The sequence below is a fragment of the Eleutherodactylus coqui genome, chromosome 12 (genome assembly GCF_035609145.1).
Source record: "Eleutherodactylus coqui strain aEleCoq1 chromosome 12, aEleCoq1.hap1, whole genome shotgun sequence".
NCBI lineage: Eukaryota > Metazoa > Chordata > Amphibia > Anura > Eleutherodactylidae > Eleutherodactylus > Eleutherodactylus coqui.
The window spans coordinates 116,488,213-116,512,950 of NC_089848.1; the positions used below are offsets into that span (position 1 = coordinate 116,488,213).

General features: G+C 45.6%; 1 protein-coding gene across 3 annotated transcripts in view; it reads right to left on the reverse strand.

The window, feature by feature from the left end:
• Positions 1 to 9,823: 9,823 nt before the first annotated feature.
• LOC136587207 (sodium channel protein type 5 subunit alpha-like) overlaps positions 9,824 to 24,738 on the reverse strand; it is a 509,047-nt gene continuing 494,132 nt past the window's right edge. For 2 of the 3 annotated variants that reach the window (XM_066585757.1, XM_066585756.1), the window contains 3 exons: positions 20,128 to 20,232; positions 18,827 to 19,097; positions 9,824 to 14,473 (listed from right to left, as the gene is read on the reverse strand). In XM_066585757.1, coding sequence (XP_066441854.1) covers positions 13,242 to 14,473; positions 18,827 to 19,097; positions 20,128 to 20,232 — 1,608 coding nt within the window. In that variant the 3' untranslated portion in view covers positions 9,824 to 13,241. The remainder of the gene's footprint in view (positions 14,474 to 18,826; positions 19,098 to 20,127; positions 20,233 to 24,738) is intronic. The other variant, XM_066585758.1, reaches the window with a different exon arrangement.

Consider the following 24,738-nt stretch of genomic DNA (forward strand, 5'->3'; position numbering starts at 1 on the left):
CAGCCTCCTCAGTCCACTACAATGACACCTGCTCAGGAGCGGGAACACTCCCAGGAACTGTTCTCGGGCCCCTGCTTAGATTGGGCAGCAGCGGTTCCTCTCCCACCAGAGGAGTTTATCGTCACTGATGCCCAACCATTCGAAAGTTCCCGGGGTCCGGGGGAAGAGGCTGGGGACTTCCGCCAACTGTCTCAACAACTTTCTGTGGGTGAGGAGGACGATGACGATCAGACACAGTTGTCTTGCAGTGAGGTAGTAGTAAGGGCAGTAAGTCCCAGGGAGCAGCGCACAGAGGATTCGGAGGAAGAGCAGCAGGACGATGAGGTGACTGACCCCACCTGGTGTGCAACGCTTACTCAGGAGGACAGGTCTTCAGAGGGGGAGTCAAGGGCATCAGCAGGGCAGGTTGCAAGAGGCAGTGCGGTGGCCAGGGGTAGAGGCAGGGCCAGACCGAATAATCCACCAAGTGTTTCCCAAAGCGCCCCCTCGCGCCATGCCACCCTGCGTAGGCCGAGGTGCTCTAAGGTCTGGCAGTTTTTCACAGAGACGCCTGACGACCGACGAACAGTGGTGTGCAACCTTTGTCGCGCAAAGCTCAGCCGGGGAGCCAACACCAACAGCCTCACCACCACCACCATGCGCAGACATATGATGGCCAAGCACCCCGCAAGGTGGGACAAAGGCCGTTCACCGTCTCCGGTTTGCACCCCTGCCTCTCCCCCTGTGCCCCAACCTGCCACTGAGATGCAACCCCCCTCTCAGGACACAGGCACTACCGCCTCATGGCCTGCACCCACACCCTCATCTCCGCTGTCCTCGGCCCCATCCAGCAGTGTAGTTCAGCGCACCGTTCAGCCGTCGCTTGCGCAAGTGTTCGAGCGCAAGCGCAAGTACGCCGCCACGCACCCGCACGCTCAAACGTTAACCGTCCGCATCGCAAAATTCATCAGCCTTGAGATGCTGCCGTATAGGGTTGTGGAAACGGAGTCCTTCAAAAGTATCATGGAGGCGGCGGCCCCGCGCTACTCAGTTCCCAGTCGCCACTACTTTTCCCGATGTGCCGTCCCAGCCCTGCACGACCACGTCTCCCGCAACATTGTGCGCGCCCTCACCAACGCGGTTACTGCCACGGTCCACTTAACTACGGACACGTGGACAAGCACAGGCGGGCAGGGCCACTACATCTCCCTGACGGCACATTGGGTGAATTTAGTGGAGGCTGGGACAGAGTCAGAGCCTGGGACCGCTCACGTCCTACCCACCCCCAGAATTGCGGGCCCCAGCTCGGTGCTGGTATCTGCGGAGGTGTATGCTTCCTCCACTAAAGCACCCTCCTCCTCCTCCTCCTCCTCTGTCTCACAATCAAGATGTGTTAGCAGCAGCATGTCGCCAGCAGTCGGTGTCGCGCGGTGTGGCAGCACAGCGGTGGGCAAGCGTCAGCAGGCCGTGCTGAAACTACTCAGCTTAGGCGATAAGAGGCACACGGCCCACGAACTGCTGCAGGGTCTGACACAGCAGACCGACCGCTGGCTTGCGCCGCTGAGCCTCCAACCGGGCATGGTCGTGTGTGACAACGGCCGTAACCTGGTGGCGGCTCTGCAGCTTGGCAGCCTCACGCACGTGCCATGCCTGGCCCACGTCTTTAATTTGGTGGTTCAGCGGTTTCTGAAAAGCTACCCACGCTTGTCAGACCTGCTCGTAAAGGCGCGCCGGCTCTGCGCACATTTCCGCAAGTCCCACACGGACGCTGCCACCCTGCGCACCCTGCAACATCACTTTAAGCTGCCAGTGCACCGACTGCTGTGCGACGTGCCCACACGGTGGAACTCTACGCTCCACATGTTGGCCAGGCTCTATGAACAACGGAGAGCTATAGTCGAATACCAACTCCAACATGGGCGGCGCAGTGGGAGTCAGCCTCCTCAATTCCTTTCAGAAGAGTGGGCCTGGTTGGCAGACATCTGCCATGTCCTTGGTAATTTTGAGGAGTCTACCCAGGTGGTGAGCGGCGATGCTACAATCATTAGCGTCACCATTCCTCTGCTATGCATCTTGAGAAATTCCCTGCAAACCATAAAGGCAGCTGCTTTGCGCTCGGAAACGGGGGCGGGGGAAGACAGTATGCCGCTGGATAGTCAGGGCACCCTCCTGTCTATTTCTCAGCGCGTACAGGAGGAGGAGGAGGAGCATGAGGAGGATGAGGAGGAGGGGGAAGAGACAGCTTGGCCCGCTGCTGACGGTACACCGGCTGATTGCCTGTCATCCTTTCAGCGTGTATGGCCTGAGGAGGAGGAGGAGGAGGATCCTGAAAGTGATCTTCCTAGTGAAGACAGCCATGTGTTGCGTACAGGTACCCTGGCACACATGGCTGACTTCATGTTAGGATGCCTTTCTCGTGACCCTCGCGTTGCACGCATTCTGGCCACGACGGATTACTGGGTGTACACACTGCTCGATCCACGGTATAAGGAGAACCTGCCCACTCTGATTCCCGAAGAGGAAAGGGGTTCGAGAGTGTTGCTATACCACAGGACCCTTGCGGACAAGCTGATGGTAAAATTCCCAGCCGACAGCGCTAGTGGCAGAAGGCGCAGTTCCGAGGGCCATGTTGCAGGGGATGTGCGTAGATCGAGCAGCATGTACATCCCAGGCAGTGCAACAGTCTTTAAGGGCCTGGCCAGCTTTATGGCTCCCCACCAAGACTGTGTCACCGCTCCCCAGTCACGGCTGAGTCGGCGGGAGCACTGCAAAAGGATGGTGAGGGAGTACGTAGCGGATCGCACGACCATCCTTGGTGACGCCTCTGCCCCCTACAACTACTGGGTGTCGAAGCTGGACACGTGGCCTGAACTAGCCCTGTATGCCCTTGAGGTGCTTGCTTGTCCTGCGGCTAGCGTGTTGTCGGAGAGGGTGTTTAGTGCGGCTGGGGGAATCATCACAGATAAGCGTAGCCGCTTGTCAACCGACAGTGCCGACAGGCTAACACTCATCAAGATGAACAAAGGCTGGATTTCCCCAGACTTCTCTTCTCCACCAGCGGACAGCAGCGATACGTAAGCAATACGTAGGCTGCACCCGCGGATGGAAGCTACGTTCTCTCTCACCATCCAAAACGGGGACATTTCTGCTTCATCAATCTGTGTCTAATATTCCTCCTCCTCCTCCTCCTGCTCCACCTCCTGAAACCTCACGTAATCACGCTGAACGGGCAATTTTTCTTAGGGCCACAAGGCTCACTCAAATAATTTTTCAGAACAATTTTTATAAGTTTCAATGCGCTTAAAAGCATTGGAACTTTAACTTGAACCAATTTTTCGTTACACTGGGCTGCCTCCAGGCCTAGTTACCACTTAAGCCACATTAACCAAAGCGATTAATGGGTTTCACCTGCCCTCTTGGCTGGCCATGGCCAATTTTTGGGATGTACATTAGTACTGTTGATACAGCAATTTGTGTGGGCCCTCGCCTACAGTGTAATCAAATTAATTTTTAGCCCACCTGCATTACAGCTGACGTTACCTCAGCTGTGTTGGGCAATGCAATGGGATATTTTTGTGTACCGCCGGTGGGTTCCAGGGAGCCACCCATGCTGTAGGTGCACACTGAGTTTTTAATACATCTGTACACTTCTAAAGAACCCGTCTGACCGGGGCATGCAGTGTGGGCCGAAGCCCACCTGTATTACGCACGACATTACTACCTCAGCTGTGTTGGGCAATGCAATGGGATATATTTATGTACCGCCGGTGGCTTCCTGGCACCCACCCAGGCAGTGGGTCCACAGGGAGTTAAACCTACATGTGTCCACTTGTAAAGAATCCCAGTCTGACTGGGGCATGCAGTGTGGGCCGAAGCACACCTGTATTACGCACGACATTACTACCTCAGCTGTGTTGGGCAATGCAATGGGATATTTCTATGTACCGCCGGTGGCTTCCTGGCACCCACCCAGGCAGTGGGTCCACAGGGAGTTAAACCTACATGTGTCCACTTGTAAAGAATCCCAGTCTGACTGGGGCATGCAGTGTGGGCCGAAGCCCACCTGTATTACGCACGACATTACTACCTCAGCTGTGTTGGGCAATGCAATGGGATATTTTTGTGTACCGCCGGTGGGTTCCAGGGAGCCACCCATGCTGTGGGTCGACAGGGACTTCACAATAGGGAGTTGTACCTGCCTGTGTCTATGAATTAAAAAGCCCGGTCTGACTGGGGCATGCAGACACCTTGACAGAATGAATAGTGTGTGGCACATAGGTTCCCCATTGCTATGCCCACGTGTGCAGCTCCAGATGGCGGTGGCACAGGATTCTATTTCTCATTGCTTCTGTACAGCATTGTGGGCTATCGCTCCGCCACTTTTAAAGAGGGTCGCTGCCTAGCCGTGCCAACCTCTGCAGTGTATGCCTGCGGTCCCTCGTCATGGCAGACGCAATTCTAAATAGACATGAGCGTGGTGTGGCATGAGGGCAGCTGAAGGCTGCGCAGGGACACTTTGGTGTGCGCTGTGGGGGGGAGGGGGTGCGGTTGGGCAGCATGTAACTCAGGAGAAGTGGCAGTGGAGTGTCATGCAGGCAGTGATTGTGCTTTGTTGGAGGTAGTGTGGTGCTTAGCAAAGGTATGCCATGCTAATGAGCGCTTTTCAGAAGTAAAAGTTGTTGGGAGGGGGGGGGGGCCCACTCTTGCCGCTATTGTGGCTTAATAGTGGGACCTGTGAACTTAGGATGCAGCCCAACATGTAGCCCCTCGCCTGCCCTATCCGTCACTGTGTCATTCCCATCACTTTCCTGAATTGCCCAGATTTTCACACATGAAAACCTTAGCGAGCATCGGCAAAATACAAAAATGTTCTGGTCGCCCATTGACTTCAATGGGGTTCGTTGTTCGAAACGAACCCTCGAGCATCACGGGAAGTTCGTTACGAATAACGAACACCCGAACATTTTGGTGTTCGCTCATCTCTAATTACTAATAAAAAATAATAATAATAATAATTTTAAAAAAAGCTTGTCCTCTATGTAAATGGGGCTCCCCTTGTCCACGGGACGTGTCTTTTGCATCACATTGCAATAAAAGCTACAGATCTGAGTGCAGCTGCTTTTCAAAATAAAGCCAACCAGTTTTTCTGATTCTGGAAGACCTCTATAAAGTCACCTCGGGGTTTGGATCACTGCGCTGCACATCCTTCAGCACTAACCAGAAAGTGACAGTGGCTACAGAAGCTTAAAGGGGTTTTCCAGGGTGAACACTATTGACGACCTATCCGAAGAATAGGTAATCAATTTGATCAGCTGGGGTCCATCGCTCGGGACCCCGACCGATCAGCTGAGCGGGCGCATGCCGTCAGCACCGCAAATACACAGAGGTCGGAGCGGAAGTCTCAGCGCCGATGTTGGCGTAGTGGTTGGTGCTTGTAACTGCAGTCTTGGCTCGCATTGATTTCAATAGTTTGGATATGTCAGTGCATTATGCCAGTGTATGTAGATTTCATTCAGAGGCTGCTGCTTTAAGAGGAACATAGTATGTATGGTTGTTATGTCATGAGATGTTTACATAACCAGTATCTTCCTATGGATAAAAGCAGTTCATTCAGTAATCTTTGTAGAAAAAGAGGTGCTGCCTGCCCCCCCCCCCCTCCTGCCCCATCTGTCACTGCGAACCATATTGCACATCATCACCTGCTTCATATTTATTTCACGTTCAATCATTTACATGAGAATTCTAGCAGCGAAAAATTGCAAATTCTAATAGTTTATGTGGTGCTCCTTCTTGCGTTGATTTCAATAAGAGCCATGCCTGCAGTTACAAGCATCGGCCACTGTACAGAGGTCGGCGTGGAGACTTCCGCTGCTTCAGCTCCGACTTCTGTGTATTTGCGGTGCTGACAGCATGCGTCCACTCAGCTAATCACTCTAGATCCCAAGTGACGAACCCCAGCCAATCAACTTTTGATGACCTATCCAGATAGGTCATCAGTAGTAGTCTCCCTGGAAAATCCCTTTAAGAGAACTGTTCAGACCCCATGTGAGTCAGAGAGTATTTTGCCAAAGAAAAATTATAATTGCAGAACATCACAGATTTGAGAATTTGTGACTCCTGGAAATGAGTACTTTGCTACAACCAGCAGGAATTCTGCTGCATCGTCATCTCCTACCTTCTAACCTGTTGTTGGGACACTAACATAGTATGCTAGGCTGAAAAAAGACAAATGTCCATCCAGTTCAGCTATGTCATTGTTTTGCTAATCTTTTTAAGTGAATCTGCTAACCTTACTGCTCAGTCAACCTCGTTTAGGGAAGAGTTCCTCATTGGCTAGCATTCATCTAAGTATCCTTAGCTCCTGCAGTGTGGTTGCTGGTTATAGCAGTAACAATGTGCATTTAATTCAGTATTCCTTAAATTCTAGTACCTTGTTCTAATCTAATTTGTTCTTGTCGGTGTGGTCTTGTTCCTATAGTTATCTAGCCGAATCTTGTTTGCTAGCCTTTGGTTTTGCCTACTCATTCCTCGTCTGTATCTACCTAGCCTTGGTTCATTATTCAGTGTGTTTGTTTGGCATCTTGCCTGGGTCCTTGTGCCCTCTTGTTCTCATGGATAGTATTTAATACAGAGTCACCAGTAGGAATAAGTGACAGCTACCTTGGGACAGTGGTATCTTATGTTAGGGTCAGTATCAGGGACAGATTATGCAAAGACATACAGATAACTAGCATCAGTGATGGAATTTATGCCGTTATTTCTGTTCTATACCATCTGCTCCAGGATCTGCTGCCAGTTTCATCATCATCATCCTCATTATTCAGTTGCCATCACCCTCCGCTCCTGTCATCTAATGGTAAGTCTCTAATTTTGTATGTGTTTTCTACTGTGTTGATACATGCTCATATCCTTTATTCTTGTGATGGTTCACTTGTTGCACTATTCAACTCTACTGTCAGTCTTGGGGGCATCTAAGTACTAGGAGACACAATTAGTACCCAGGAAAGGCGACTGTTACAGGTGAAATCACGTTTTGCTGCTTAGTGTCCATCTGGTAGCATTACACACGCATGGCAGAAACCTGTCCAACCAATGCTGTTTTTAGCATACATCTCAAATGCAAATCCAGTCTTAAATTCCTTTGGCCGGTGTGAGATGAGGCAGCATGTGGGGCATTCTTCGGTTATTATGTTTCTTATTGCATAGCGTATTTCAGTAGAAGCAATTTTAAGATAAAACATACGTATATTGATATCGCACACAGAAGCACAGGCAGAACACAATGCTTGCTCAACAGTAACACTGAATTAGAAGTATGAAAGCTGATCAAGTGGATGAATGTTGACAAAACAGCCGATAAAGACCTACAAAGGGCATACAAACAGACATGGACGTCAGTGGGTTAGATGGCTCGCTGGCCATGGTGGTTACTGACTCAAATGTAAATCCATGTTGATGATGTAAAAACTGCAATAGCTAAAGTAGATGCCAACAGCAACTTCATAAAACAGTATGGAGTGATCCTATTGGCCATACAAGCAGTGTATCTATGAAGAGTTAGTAGGACCAGGGGTGGACGAGCTTTAATTTCAATAGGCAACTAAAATTCATACATTCAAGGCAAAAGAGGTTTCCCTTGTTCAAGAAATCAGGGGGCATTCTGGTGGAATAAACTTTGTTCTAGTGGAGAGTGCTAAGTTGGCATAGAGTGTCTTACATAGACCATGCAATGCTCCCAAGGAAAAAAGTTGGTATGCCTATGAAAATGTTGTCCATTGACTTATGGGGCAGCCACCTCCCAATAGGTCGCGCTGTGGAGGTACTTTTCCAGCCCCTATTTGGATGCTTTTTTGGTAAACAAAGGTTTAGATTTTGATATGCTGTATGTTGTGCAAGTGTTTCATTTGATGCAGGTGAGTCGAGTGGGTTTTCCCAGAGGTTATAGACTTGTTTAGAATGGACTCTGATCATTTCTATTATTGCTTAGCAGTGAATCTAAGACCATTCTGACAGGTCAGTCAACTGTCATCATGAAGAAACTCCTGAAGATCCCAATGTAGAGTAGTTTTATGGGAAGCAGACCAGCAAAATGCTATCCAATCTGTCGGCATCATGTTGGAGCACAGGAGGAATTGGACAGATTGATCTATATAAAAATGCCTGCCCTTTCTCTGCCAAGGAGTCCAGTGGGCAGCCATATCCATGTTTGACAGCCTTTCCCGTATCAGTGTGCATATACACACTGGCAGGCCCACCAATTGGATTCCTTAACAGAGGAAGAGCAGGGATTTCAAAAACGACATTGCTCTAAAAAATGTTGACATTTCTTAACGGGGTGTTCCCATCTCAGGAATCCTATTTCAATGTGCTTGAAATCACAAGATAATGCACTTGCCAGTAAGATGTATATTTGTAAAATGCTCCGTTCTCCAGATATTACAGATTTTGATTCCTCTGTCCTCTGGTTGTTTATGACTTGTTGCCAGGACAACAGACCACCTTCTAGTAAAAGAAATAGCAGAGCACAACGATAGCTGGCGGCTGGGCTGAAAGTTAGTGCGCATGCGCTCCTGAGATCCCAACCATCAAATGTAGATGAAAGAAGTGAGCAAGAACCGGTCTCCTTGGCTATTTCTTTCCTTAGAGGAGGTGATCTGTTTCCCTGGCAAGAAGCAGAAAACAACCAGAGGACAGAGGAATCAAAATCTGCAATATCTGGAGAACGGAGCATTCTGGAATCAAACCTCTTCTGGGCGAGTGCAGTGTCTTGCGATTTTGAACACTTTGAAATCGAATTCTTAAGATGGGAATACATCTATCGGCATCCCAGTATAACCCCAAGTCACTCAGAGGAACCAATCTATCCAGTGAGGAAGCAGAAGTGATTGTGCATCTTTTTCTCCTGCTTTAGTGCAAATGTAAGTGACAACAGCCGCACCAGAGAGGAACAGCAAGACACCCCTAAAAAGGGAATGGAGACAATTCCTTTCTCCTTCCTGATTGATTCTTCTCTAGTTCTGTGTTTTGCAAGTGTCGTTATCACTAATGGCACATGGGGTGCTACCTACAGCCTGATCAGGTTGTACAGGTAATCCTGCTCCTCTAGGAAGGCACATCCTTCTTGCCATCGCTATAAAGTTTGCTGTGTCTCCCAGCAGAGTCTCAGCAGCATGAAGCAGATACCGGGACATGGGCTGTTACACAAGGTTAGCTGGACAGGGCCGTAAATCGGCATCAACCAGCATCCATACAGGAGGATCACCGGCAGAGGTCTACAAAATGACCTCCGGCAGGCTACTGGTCTGCATCAAACAGACTCCATGAGGGTAGCATGAGGGCACAATGCCCTGAAGTGGGACCTGTGCTCAGAGCCCAGCACTAGGCAGTTCGATTGGCATTCCCCAGAGAACACTAGAATTTGCAGGTTAACCAATGGTATCCCATGGTTCACATTGAGTATATCCTTTGTGCTGAGGTGTGATTTAAGTGATCTCTTCATATTTTGAGAAGTACAACATTTTAATCTGCTCAGCTCCTTCTGCTCTATAACAAGCTGCAAACTGATCAGAGACCATGGAAAATATGACAAATTCCCTTTAAAGAAAATAACCCCCAAGAGAACCAACTACATCTGTAGTATCGTTGTAAAATGACCTAAAATGGTCTAAAACCATTCTAAAAAACGTGAATGTTCTTTTAAGTGGAGGAAGCCTTGCATGGTACATTCCAGACAGCCATAAAAGAGAGAACATGAAGTATAATAGTAACATGGGAACTTCGAAGAAAAAAGTATTTCGGAGCAGGGAGGCATTCATTCAGAGTTGGGTAAAGAAGAAGAGCCGCGGAGGTAACAAAAAAGATAATTTTATTCAAGTATATTCAAGGTCAATACAAGAAGTTCTCCAAGGAACGTTTCCTTACATGTGCTGTGTTAATGACAAGTGGACATCACTTAAGAGCAGAAGTGAACTTTCATGTGCAACATAGAAATGGTTCTTTACAGTAAGGGCGATGGAAAACTAGCAATAAAAGTAATGCCAGCAGACGCAATCCATAAGTCCAAGAACTGTGTACATCTTAGGAACAAACATAATCGGATGCCAAAAAGTCACACAAACAGTCATTAAACAACTTGGAACCGTAAAGGACATTGACAATGGAGTTTATTGCCTCATTCAAAGAGGAAATGGCTTTTGAGTCGCTTTTTGAAACACACAAGCAAATTTGGTTGACAGAAAAGGTGCCACAAGTCCACTCTGCCATGCCAAAGCCACATGCACAGGTACGTGAGGAGACAGTCAACGCAATGAGACACAGGATTTCTTCTCCGAGATTTCGCCCCTTTTTCGGTACAGTTTGCTAGGAGTGGGTCAGAAACCAAATACATTGCATCAACAGGTTGACTGCTTTCAGTCATGTTGCTAACCCCCCCCGATGGTATTTATCACCGAGCCAGCAGTCATATAAGGGTAGGCATCCTTAGTAGAATAACCTTCAGCATCACCACCCACCAGTTTGGTTTTCTCTTGCTTAACCTGTTTATTCTACTGCAGTCCTCAAGATACTCCTAATATACAACGTTTCAAGGATTTACAAAAGAAGGAATTGCCATGTAAGAATAGTGAAGGAATCCTCAAAACATGAATAGTCTGAACATCGTTCTAAACCATATCATGCAGCAACATGGTGTTTTGGATGCCAACCATCATCTTGTCTTCTCCAGACTGTGGCTGCTGACGAGCTGAGTGATAATAATGACTGTCGAATGGAAGACAAGAAAACATGGAGGATAGATATGTGAGTATATGTGAAAAAAGCAAAAAAAGATAAAGCTATGTTAGAAATATTGCATAGACATTCTAGATAGAATGGTGAGATGAAAGCCCATCTATTGAAAGAAGCCCTGAGGGAGTTTAGTATCTGAGGGAGGTATTGGAGGAGGAGGGTTTTTGCACTTAAAATCCATGTAATTTAGGCTGACAATCATTTTCACAAAAGGGTTTGGTTAAACATTTTACACAGTTTGTCTTCTGCAGCCTCTGCATATTACTGTATATGGACTGCAGTCTGAGTCTCAGTAGGAGCTCCGTCAGTGAGGCTGGACTAACTGTTTGGTTTCCCTCTGCTTGCTCTTCTCCTGCTCCTTCTTTATGGTCACAGGCAGAGACACAGTGATGCAGGACTCCGGATTCGATGCAGCAGATGGAGTAACCGTCGTAAACAATATTTATTTAGAAGCACAGAAATAGAAGTGAACAAAAGAATAATAATGACTATGCAATTAACTTTTACCTTTGAGTACCTCGGCGCTATCTACAGCGAGCTTAAACGTGGGAATAAAAATACGCTTGAGCAGTCTATAATAACAGTAATATTAAAAGTGATACCTTGTAAACAATATCTATAACACTTAACTGATATCAGTAGCGACTCTCAGAAATACAGATTGTGAACCATAATGCTTCCCTCTCAGGGTTAACACTCAACCACTAATGTCATCCGTTACTCCCCTATGAGACTGGCCTCACTTACAGCTTGCTGTGCGGGTGTTGCAGCTTCTTCCAACCCCAGCGATACCACAGCATTACCTGCGAGGCCAGGAGCGCTCCTCTCCATTCCTTTCTCGGTCCTCGTCAGCACAATTTGTCCCTCTCCCACTGTGGGCAACAGATTCCTTTTCACGCTCTCTTTCGTCTCTGGCAGTTCAGATAACCGATCAGACAGGCTCTCTTAACTTGGCTCTCTCTAGTCTTCTCTGTGTCTGTTTCTCCTGCTTTGTTTGACAGGGTGCAGAGCGTATCGTGGCTATTGGAGCCTCTCAGAGGGGCAAAACTGCTTAAGTAAGAGGGGTAATAGGGGTAATGGGGGGAATAGGGGTAATAGGGGGCTACTGACCCCTCTTATTTGTGATCATAAATGAGTTGATAAGAATATGCAAGAGAGAAGCGTTAGACTGAAAACTAAGCCCAGCCTCACTGACGGATCTTCTATATAAAGCGATATGTAGAAGCTGCAGAAGACAAACAGTGCAAAATATTTACTCAAATCTGATTGCAGAGATGATTGTCAGCCCAAAATACATGCTTTTAAGTGAAAAAAATATTGTTCCAGAAATTGTCCATAAACTATAAAGTAGTAGCCAGAAAAACGAGACGAAAGAAACATGCAAAGGGGAAAAATAGAAAACCTACTTCTGAGACGAGTCCAGATATTTTAAGTGTCGCATTGAGTGTCATGTTCCAAAAAGTGGGCTTATTACCATAGCAACCAGAGTCCACATGTTTTTTTTCTGGTGCAATTTACTATATATAAATGAATGCTAAACTCTGATCGGCGTCTATGGACTCCAAGAGCACTTTTTTCTCCAAACCACTTTTGATACCAGAGACCCATTTTCTCTGAGATTTGGGGATATGTGCTAAGAGTTAAAAAAAAAAGAACAGACAAAAATAAGATCCTAGTACAATAAAAAAAAGAATCTGACAGAAAGAAGAATTCTTATTCCCAACTTATTTTTGGACACATTCGATAGTCCAGGTTTTGCTTTTTATTTAGTAGACATTAATTACCCTTTTTTAAAAAGCTTTATTTGCATTACCCATGCCAAGCAATTACAGGTCAGCTTGTAATAACAGTTCAATTTTTGTAACAATTTTCAGCAGCACGATCCGAGAATTCATTTTTTTTTCTTTTTTTCTTTTTTCAGTTTTTTTTTCCTTTTTTTTTTTTAATATATATATATTACATCATTTGAGAGTTTATAACGCAGATCGTTAAATATCTGTCTGCTCTCCCCTTGGAAAAAAGAGAAATTTGTAAAAAAAATATCAAATATAAATTTATGAAAGACCATTCATGACATATACAGTAAGTGTATATAGTTTTGCTACAGCAGCTTGTGATATTTGGATTTAACTTAGATGCAAGGTCATATAGAACCTTTACTAAACACACTAGTATAAGACCATAAATGGATGGATACAGTCAGGCTGTGTATAGAGATACATTGCATTACTCCGTTACACTTTAGCATACTCACAACCACACCACTGTTATTACTCTTTAGGCTGCATAAGTTCTTGATGTAGAAATATAAAGCGAAGTTGACCGAGATCGCGCCAACGCTTGTAAAGCATTCGTTCCCAGTAGTTCCCTTAAAAAGTTAATTCATTTGATTAGCAAATCAATTGAATCTGAAGGCTGCCTGAACGGTTGTGCACTTGTACATCGTAACATTCTGTAAACAATATCAAAACCAAGGATTATACAAACGATTCTTTGTCCCTGTCCGCGCAGACTTTACAATCTGTAGACTCCTCGTTTTTGGTGGAGTCTTCCACTGTGATATTGTCACACGTGTCCCTGGTTACGCTGTCATATGAGGGCGGAAATGAAGTCGAAGACAAAGATTCCATTTTCTCCAAATGCCGCCCGTAATTCTCGTTCATCATGATTGCAATGAGGCCCTCTTTTTCTGGGGCATCTTCTTCAATGATGTTACCGTCACATGACCGGTGACGATAAAGGAATGAGGCTTGTCTCATGGAACGGTAAAGCAAATGGCTCCTGTAGGCTCTTTGGATGATACAGGCAGACACCTCTTCTTGTTTGCGCCTTAGAGTGGTTGTAATCGGTTCGTAGGAAATTTTGGATGGATTAGCCGCCATAAATTTCTCTTCCATTTGTATCTTGAGGGTATCCATCTCTCCAGATTCTCCAAGAACTCTTTTGGTGAATGCAAACAAAATATCCAAGCAATGAATCCTGTCTCCGCTAACCATAGGCAAGTCCATGGCAATCAGCTTAATCTTATTTGGTACTTGGATACGTAAGGGCTCGGCAAGCGAATCTGCAAATGTGGAAAGAACGGAGTAATCGATAAACTGTGTTGCTTCCGGGTCAAATTTCTCCCAGACTTCATAAAACATTTCAAAGTCATCTTCGCTTAGAGGTTCCGTGCTTTCCTCTGTAGCCACACTGAAGTTCTCCAGGATGATGGCTATGTACATGTTGACTACAATAAGGAACGATATGATAATATAACTAACGAAGAAGACAATTCCTACAGGAGGGTTACCGCAGTTTCCTAAATTAGTGCTTCCAGGGTTCGGCAGATCGGGATCACAGTCCGGTCTATCACTGTTTAATATGGGGCTGAGAAGACCGTCCCATCCAGCCGAGGTCGTGATTTGGAAAAGACAAATCATGCTGTTTCCAAATGTTTCAAAGTTAAACATGTCATCGATCCCGCCTTCCTTTTTGACATACGCAAAGTTTGACATGCCAAAAATGGCATAGATGAACATAACAAGGAAAAGCAAAAGACCAATATTAAAAAGAGCAGGGAGGGACATCATTAAGGCAAATAGAAGAGTCCGTATTCCTTTGGCTCCTCGAATCAGTCGGAGAACACGTCCGATCCGTGCTAAACGTATTATCCTGAACAAAGTTGGAGACACAAAGTAGTTTTTGATGATGTCTGAAAGTACAATGCCTGAAAAAATACAAAAAGGAAAGATTGAAAGTAGTTGAAGCAAAACTGTTAAAGGGGTTTTCCAACTGAAAAAAATACAAAAATTACCATAGGGTAAAAAATTGCGCAAAAATTTAAAATGGCTATTACTCACTCTCTCTAGTCCTCCGCCACCACCTCAGTCCTCTCCAGTCTCCACTGAAACAGGAAGCAATGATGTCATATTCATTTCTCATATAACTGTTGCAGCTAATCACTGGCCTCAGCAGTTGTGTGCAAAACCAACCCTGAGAGCAGTGATTGGCTAGAGTGATCCTGTGAGCACTGAATGCTACATCATCGCTTTCTGTTTCAATGGGGGCTGGGGCAGGGTCACATTAACCATAAGGCCAAGGGTGCATCTGCACCGGACGCTGGTGGCGGCAACAATTTCAACTGTATCTGCATATGAAGGATAATGTTTAAAAGTATTGAGAAGGTAAAAACCTTCTAAAAAAGGTATACTCACTTATTGTGTGTCCTTGCACCACTTTAGTCTCCAATCACTTCTGGGTCCAGCAGTCACATGCCTGGTAAAGCATGTGACTGCTGTGGCCCGTCATCAGTAGCAGTACCTGTTGTGGCTGTGGATTGGCCGCAGTGACTCCTGGAGGTGAGCAGAGACCGTGACACAGCTTACAGCCTCTTGGCTTGGGTTAGGTGGGGACTGGGGGTCAGGTCAACAGTGGAGGAGGAGGCCTGTTTTAATACCCATGCACTCGGCCCTGAACTGGACTAGGTGAGTAATGGCTATTCTACTTTTCATGCCATTCCCTACCGTGGGGTAAGTGTTTTTTTAAGTTTGGAAAACCCCTTTACTATAATCAAACCAAGGAAATAATGGCTTCTGTGTGGTACAAGTATCTGTACTGATTTACCTACAGAAGGGCTTGATTTTCTACCAAACCTTCAAAGTGATATTTTATGGGGTAAGTGGAGAAATAGGCTTTAGATATGAAGAAAACCTTCCTGTAGTTACTCCTAATCCTCTCATTAGAAGGACTCTTGCACATAGTAAAGTCATATTAAATACCATATTTGCTCAGCATGCCATCATATGTTTTCCAAGTGCAACATTGGAATTGCCCCTTCAAGAAGTGCTGATAGGGAAGAATACCTCCATAAAATGGCATGCATATCACAGACACGTGAAAGTACAGTATAAGGGGAAGACTATGGTTACTCCTTAGGGACAGCACCTAGTGAGGGGAATTATAGGGCCATGCAGGGGTGTAACAATAGGGGGTGCAGAGGATGCAGTCGCACACCGGGCCCAGGGGCCTTAGGGGCCCATCAGGCCTCCCTTCTCCATATAGGGAGCCCAGTACTATGAATAAAGCATTATATTTGGGGCCCTGTTACGGGTTTTGTAGCTTCAAGTTACGTCTCTGCATGCTCCCCTGGAAAATTTGTGCAAATGGAAGAATGGAACAATGCCTCTCCCATCTGGTGCAAATGGGAGAATTGAACCTCTACCATCTGGTGCATGATGTCACTGGGATTTCTAATGAGTGGATAGACATTTTTGGTGCATTACTAACAGCAAACTAAATATGAAAACTGAAGCACATGGTTCATTTTCCTCTCCCATGTAAAGGTATGGACAGAAAAACATAGCTAGGACCCCTAATGGCCAATGAGCCACGCTGCTTTGGCTAGGATATTTGAAGAGGTAGTCAGGACTCTTTTCAACTGATGAACAGCAGGCTGGATGATCAGCTGATGGACAGGGGTTCCAAGCAACAGACCCCCATCCATCCACTACTGATTACCTATCCAAAAAAATAGGTCATCAGCTGCACAGAAGCCAGACTACCCCTTTAAAACTCCCATATATATTAGTGAAAACTTGCCTAAATCTGCCTTCTGTCTCTCCTCCAACAAGAATGTTGATTTTTAATGCCTAATCTTGTTGTTCTTCCCAGAGTTAAAGGAGTTGTGCCAAGATGCAAAAGCTCTCCTAGAATGTGTGGCCCAAGACAAAAAGCTGATCGCTCCAGGCCCCACTCTTTGCACCCCTGGCAATCAGACAATTTTGCCAGGGAAAGCCATGGTCACCTGCAAAATTTCCCTGTGTGGTATTACAGGATAGCCATTTATACGAATGGCCCGACCTGTAATACCAAAACGGAAACTGTAGTTATTGAGAGTCTCTCCCTTCTGGGTAATATAGGGGGATCCTGACGGGGCTGGCCCCATTTTAAGATGTTCCCATGTCCTATTAAGGCATATGAACAGGGCTTTTGCTCTCGGCACAACGTCTTTAAGCCATTTCCAGTATTGTCTAGTAGTGGCTTAGTCTCCGCTGCACACTAAAAAACCCATCAATGATCAGTCAAACTGAACATTCATGTGACTGGAGGAGGCAGGAAATGAAATAGGTGCCGAATGAACAGCATTCGTGTGCTTGGAGGAGTTGGGAGAGAGCGATCGGCCAGATTGTTCAGCCAACAGCCACTGTTTGTGTCGGGGCATCTTTAAACACAAGACTAGGCCAGCAATAATTCACATCGGGCATATTGAAGTCAATTCGGATGCTTTTTTTCCTCATAGCGGACAATTAGGCTGCTGCCATATATATTCCATTGATTTGTGATCTTTGAAGACATTGGTGGCTTTGTGATATCTAATCTTTGTCCTGCTCTAAGAGCTTTTTACATGACTCAAATGTTCAGTCACCTGATTCGGCCATGTAAATATACCCATGATCAGCCAACGAATGAGCAAACACTGGGAGGGACCCACTGATTTCTACGGGAGATAGTTGTAGACATGCTCAATGACCTTTATGACAGGGAGGGAGCCGAAATAGCCCCGGCCTCTCCCCCATTCATGGAACCTTTATTCCCCGAACCACGGGCCAACACTAAAAATGTTTTTATATTTTTACAATGTTGCTGACGCTGGCTTAAGCGCTCAAGGCACCATCCGACTCCTCCCTTACTGCTGCCAGTGCCAGGAGACTGGGAGGAGGAGTCAGGTTGGGCCCTGAGTGCTCAGGCTGATGTCAGCAACACTGTGAACATGTAGTCACATTTTTACTGTCAGCCCGGGGTTCAAGGAATACAAGTTGAGTGGGTGGGTGAATTGGGAAAAGTACTGAGGGGGGAGTCATGGGGGGAAGGGGTGATTCCGAGTTTCGCTATGGGGCTCCATGAGTTCTGTGTATACTTCTGGTAAGAATTGCAGGTTTTGGGGATTATTTAAATTCTCTTTAATGACTTTAGCAATATTAATAAAGACCTGGGAACTCGACCTTTAATTTTCATTTATATACACTAAAGTTTCTGACCGTTTTACTGTGCAAAAGCATTCAATGTTTACAGCAGGTACAACATAGGTGATCACATATTAAGTTCAGAAGACTAACACTGATGAGTGGAACTATATACAGTATATTATCATTACACTATTGTTGAAGGTGTTATAGAAGGTGTGGTCTGCCTTCACTGGTAGCATGCCACTGTTTATAGACTACATTGCACATGATCCAATCTGGACATAGGATAATGGGAGCTACCAAACCAGGTCATGGTAATACAGACAGATCTATCTGCTTCCAGCACTCTCCGCACCGACAGTGGTCCTGGGGATCAGCTGATCAGCAGAGATCCTGAACACTGAACCCCCAGTGATCAACTATTCATGACCTGTCCTGAAGGAAGGACAAGTAATTAAAGGGGTTGTCCCGCGCCGAAACGTTTTTTGTTTTTTTCAATAGCCCCCCCGTTCGGCGCGAGACAAACCCGATGCAGGAATGAAAAAAAAAAAAAAAAAGGCCAGTACTTACCCGAATCCCCGCGGTCCGGCGACTTCTTACTTACCTAAGTAAGATGGCCGCCGGGATCTTCACCCACGGTGCACCATGCGGTGCACCGTGCGGTCCATTGCCGATTCCAGCCTCCTGATTGGCTGGAATCGGCACACGTGACGGGGCGGAGCTACGAGGAGCCGCTCTCCGGCACGAGCGGCCCCATTCAGAAAGGAAGACCGGACTGCGCAAGCGCGTCTAATCGGGCGATTAGACGCTGAAAATTAGACGGCACCATGGAGACGGGGACGCTAGCAACGGAACAGGTAAGTGAATAACTTCTGATAACTTCTGTATGGCTCATAATTAATGCACAATGTACATTACAAAGTGCATTAATATGGCCATACAGAAGTGTATAACCCCACTTTGTTTCGCGGGACAACCCCTTTAACTATGTTCCTTGCACAAAGGTGATAGTAATGGGAACTTGAGTTAGTCCGTGTAAACAGCCAAGTAGTCTTAGTAAATGAGAACTTGACAAAAATCAATTTATGGTTTAACAAACGTATTTAGCTACTTACCGACAATTGAAATAATCATCACCACAAAATCAAAGATGTTCCACCCGATGGTGAAGTAGTAGTATCTGAGGGCCAGGATTTTACAGATACATTCTCCAGAGAAGATGACCACAAATGACAGGTTGATGTTGTACAGTAAATTCTCAATGTACTCAGACTGCTCATCAGTTTCCACCATCATTGTAACCATGTTAAGACATATGAGGACCATGATGATGATGTCGAAGGCCTGCTTGGTTACAACATCAAAGAAGAATCCTTGAAACTTGTTCTGGAAGAAAAATAGTTCAGCTATGAAAAACAGAGAGGCGTTAAGTACGGAGGATCAAATGTCAAATTCAGGTTTTCAAACTAATGAACTTCAAATATCAGGAACGGATAAACACAGCAGACATATCTTTATAAATGGTACAAATGAACGACAGGCGGTCAACCAATTTTCACTTGTTTTATTATTTGCTAACATACCAATTTAAAGGGGTTGCCTAGGAAATGAACAAAATGGCCGCCATCTTTGCAGCCTGTGAGAAACCTGTCCTAGAATACAACTTGTGTGGTGTAAGGCTCGGCCATCCATAGCTCTGCCATCCCACCCCTTCCTCTCAGGTCTTATTAATCCATCCTAGTTACATTATAGCCGCACAGAGTGGCCATATTGTTCATTTCTAAGACGTTGCCCCATCAGGACATGTGCGATATTAAAGCACAATGGTATCATGTAGGGGTGATCCTGTACAAGACCCATCGCTGTGAATCCTAGAATGGAATGGCGGACAAATAATACTACATTTTTTTGAACTGCAACAAATGTATCGTTTTACTATTGGGATCAATTTCTGCCCCTACAATTTCTTTAACGCATGAAAAACACACACAAAAGTGGCAAGTGCTTCCATGTTCTGTGATGTATTTTTAAGCATCGCGCATGCACTCAGAATCGCAAGTTTTAGAGAGCAATATCGATCTGAGTTTCTCGGAAACTTGCGCAGATCGCTGTCAGTGCGTCGGGATCCGTGACACGGCTGAACATGGGATTTTTTTTTACACATGAAAATCGCATGAATTTTCAATAGGGAAAATGAAAGATTGCCTCGCAGTCGCATGTTTGTGAGCGCGGTGCGATTTTTTTTCCTTCCCTCCCCCATTGGAGACAAGCAATAAGATTTCTATGGACTGGCAGAGAAATAGAACGCGCTCCACTTTCCCCATCTCACAGCACGGCTGCACATGTAGATAGACTCCGTTAAACCATAAGGCCGACGTCCGGCTCGTTTTGTGAATGCACAATAATAGCGTTTTACCTTTGGCCTTGGAATTGGTTTTTGAGGCTTTTTCGACCCCAGCTTCTTCATAGCATTGTAATATTTTTTTTGCTCCTCTGTCATAAAAATATCCTGTCCCCCTAAGTAATGGGACAAAACAAAAATAATCATTACGGTGGTAAGTAATGGACACCCCAGATACAGAACTGCGGGACTACATTCCCCAATAATCCCGATGTTTCTTCTAAATACAATTTCCCGTCTCTTGTGGAGACATTTATACAAATAAGGAGCTGATAGCAGTAAATGAAGAAATAAAACCTCATTAAGGAAACTGAGATCTCCCCTAATTTGGGGATAATGCGCTAAGTTATTAACGAGTTGGACGGCATTTTACCGCTCTCTTATTGCTGCACTTTATATACATCAGACATTCATGTGCGCTCCATTACTTCCCCAACTGATGATAAAACAGGTTAAGCTTTGGGGACGATATATTTTGGGTCGGGCACAGAAATAACAATAATAAGAATCTTTATTTGCAGAGCGCCAACTTATTCTGCAGCACTTTAACATACCCAAAATGCGTCATAACACGCAATACCCATCCAAGCCGCGATGCGCCTTTTTACTGACTTTAAACCTGCACATGCATCTTTGTAAGGCGATGGCTTGGCTGACTACTGCCAGCTAGGCTCCTGCTCTAACCGCCAGATGCAGAGAAACCGCAGATCCTGGCAGTTTAACCCCTTACATGCGCAGTCAGTAACGACTTTAGCATGTAAACAGATGACAAGGGGAGAGGGCCCTTTCTGTCACCCATTGGCACCCCGCAGTGCAATCAAAGATACAAAAGGGTTACTATGTCAGCCGAAGCCCGACAAAGCTCTCCATGTGCGCCATATAACTCAGCTTATTGGCTCTCCCTCCAACAGAGTCTAATAGACTGATTGCAGTGTATTATCCTAGTGACCGAACAGTCACCTCTTCAAGTCCCCTTCAGGGACTAAAAAAATTGTGTAAAAAAAAGTTAATTAAAGTTTAACTGAAAGAAAAAAAATCCAGGTCACCACTAGTTGTTAGCAGAGCATTTAGACAGGCAGATCACCACTGAGTTTCATTCACTTCTCACTGACCTCTTGCCCAGCGGGCAGCATTTAGACGCAGTGAGAAGTGAGCGAACCAGCGATGATTTTATGCTGGTTGAAAGTGAACGTCTTTTGTGCAATAATTGTCCTGCGTAAATGACCCTTAAAGCTGTGTGAGTCGATCATAAGAGGTGTGATGGGGTGTGTGGGGGATGCAGGGTAAATGGAGAAGGGTTTAGATTAGGGAATATGGTAGGCCTCCCTAAATATGTGTTTTTAGGGCTCGCTTAAATGTGTGAGCATTCGGAATTATTCTGATTGCCCTGGGTAGCGCATTCCAGAGAAGTGGTGCAGCTCAGGAAAAATCTTGAAAACAGCAGTGGGAGGTTCCCATTAGAGAGGAATGTAGTCTAGGGTCATTAGCAGAGTGGAAAGCACCAGTAGGGTGGTAGACAGAGATGAGGGAGGAGATATAAGGCGGTGCAGGAAGCTTTCGGGATGAGATTGACGAATTTTATTTGTATTCTATATTTAATGGGCAGCAGTGCAGTGAGTGGCACATGGTGGAGGTATCAATATAGCGACTAGTACAGGATGGAGGTATGAGTGTAGTGACTGGCACAAGATGGAGGCATCAATGTACTAACTGGCACAGCGTGGAGGTATCACTGTAATGACCGGCACAAGATTGAGGCATCAATGTAGTTGCTTCACAAGTAGATGAGCCTGCCTGCTGCGTTCAGGACGGTTTGGAGAGGGATGAGTTTAGAGAGGGAAGCGCGATCAGTAGGGAGTTGCAGTAATTGATCCGGGAGTGGGTAAGAATGACAGTAAGAGTTTTTGATATTTACACAGTAAAGCAAGGGTGGATTTAAGAGAGGTTTTTGAGGTGCATGTGACATGAGTGAGCAAGTGACTGAACATGGGGAGTGAAAGAAAGGGCAGAATCAAATATGATCCCACGACAGTGGGTGTTCTGCTGAGGAGTTATGGTTGTACTACAGACTGAGGTAGAGATATCAGGTTTGGTCATTGGGGAGATGGTGGAAACACAAAAAGTGAAGTTTTTGAGATGTCCACTTTTAGATAGAGAGACAACATAATGTTAGAGACAGCGGTCAGACAATCATTGGCGTTTTGTAGTAGCGAAGGTGTGATGTCATGAGAAGAATTATATAATTGGGTGCCATCAGCATAGATATGGTATTGAAACCCAAATCTGCTGATAGTTTATCCAATAAGGGCCATGTAGATAGAAAAGAGGAGAGAACCAAAGACCAAACCCTGAGGAAGCCCAACAGCAAGGGAAAGAGGAGAAGAAATAGAGACGAAAAACGATACATGAGAGGTCAGAGAGGTGGGAGGAAAACTATGAGAGAGCAGTATATTGAAGGCCAATAGAGTGAAGCATAGTTGAGGACGGGTTGGTTATCTACAGCGTCAAACACTGCAGAGAGATCCAGAAGAATTGCTAGATAGTGGTCGCCATTCGATTCAGCTGTCAGAAGATCATTTGACACTTTAGTAAGTGTTTTTTGTAGAATGTAGAGAGCAAAATCCAGACTTTGAGTTATCAAGACGAGAGTTATCTGAAGGATAGCTTATTAGGCAAGAGTACATGAGGTGTTCCAGATGTTTAGGGATGAAGGGAAGATTAGAAATGAGTTGGTAGTTGGCAGCGCAAAACGAGTCAAGAAACAACTTCTTTAGTAAAGGGCATATTATGGTATGTTTAAAAGAGGAGGGAAAGGTACCAGAAGAAAGAGACAGGAGGAATATTGTTGTGAGGAGACCGAGGACAATCGCAGAGAGAGACTTGAGAGGGAATAGGGTCCCTAATGCAGGTAGCAGCGTGAGAAGAAGGGAAGAGCCTGAAGACAACCTCTTCTGATGTTGGGTCAAATGCAGAGAGTGAACTGAAAAAGGTGCAGGAGGAATGGGGATCAAAGTTGATGAGGGACTGGGAAGTTTTTTTCTGACAAATGTTGTCAATTTTCTTTTTGAAATAAGCCGCTAGATCTTCAGCGCTGAGATCCATCATAAACTACAGGATGGGTACAGAACTACTACGTTACAGCTCAGGTCGAGAACTAATAAGTTATAGGATGGATATAGAATTTAGGAATGTTCTTAGACCATGATTAGAGGGAAGACATAGACTTTTTGTACATTTTTAATTAGAGGGTGCAGTCTAAAGTTGAGTTCCCATCTATCAGTTATGTCTGGCCAGTTGTTTTTCATGCCAGAAGAGGACAGAACTAGAGATGAGCGAACGTACTCGGCCACGCCCCTTTTTCGCCCGAATACCGCGATTTTCGAGTACTTCCGTACTCGGGCGAAAAAATTCGGGGGTCGCCGTGGCGGCGCGGGGGGTTGCAGCGGGGAGTGGGGGGGAGAGGGAGAGAGAGAGGGCTTCCCCCTGTTCCCCGCTGCTACCCCCCACGCCGCCACGCCTCTCCCCGCCCCCCGGCGCACCCGAGTACTTTTCACCCGAGTAGTGAAGTACTCGAAAATTGCGGTATTCGGGCGAAAAAGGGGCGTGGCAGAGCACGTTCGCTCATCTCTAGACAGAACTGATGACATTTTGGTGATCTCTCTGTACTGCTCCGGTATCCATAGTTGTATAGTAAAAGGCTGCACGCAACATTTTTCTGTCTATAGGAGAAAGGCATCCAATATCAAGACTGATGTACCAGATGCCATCAACTGTACCATAAATATGGGATAGGTTCTGGCATCAGTTTCCTTCCACACTGCAACACTGTAGGGAAAAAAAAGTTGGATGGCTGGCATATGGGAACCTGGCCTAAGTCCTCATCCATATTACAACTTTGGACAACTTCCAAGTTGCATGGAGCTGTAACGTGGCACCCCTAGGAGTCTCAATATGTCGCATATAATACTGATTTCATGCAGAGACTTTTTTTTCACAAAGAATCCAAATGCAAACAATCGTGTCATGTTCTATCGGACTCTACGGAACGTCGATATTCTGCCCTGGAAGCATTGTGCATGAAGCCATCTGAATGTTTTTCACCAGCAACCCACATGAAGGAAATAAAGGGGGAATCCATTGATTGAGTTGCAGAAGAATTTTATTGAAAAAAAGTTACAATTTTATTCTAGTATTTTTTTCTTGTGTAAATACTACAACGTTCGGTTTTAAGTCAACCTTGCCATTTTTAAATATATGGAAGTGGCTCAGCCAGAGGAGGCATGGCCACTGCCAGAAAACTGGCACACATTTTAGCTGAAATGTATGCCAGATATTATTTAGTGTAGATTTCTTTTTTCTGGTGCTCAGGCAGCCCAAGGGGCACCCAATATATGAAGGGGCGTGCATCTCTTAGTATATTAGATGCATCTTCCGGTGGTGGGACTGCGCATTGTGGGCCTCATCTATTAAGACCGATGATTCATATACTGCTTTTAATAGGTAGCTCTGCCATCAGAAAAGCACCTAATCTACTAAGAGGTGGGAGACCGCATTGTCTCCCCATCAACATCCTTATGAGATATGAGATAGAAAGATAGATAGATATGAGATAGATAGATAGATAGA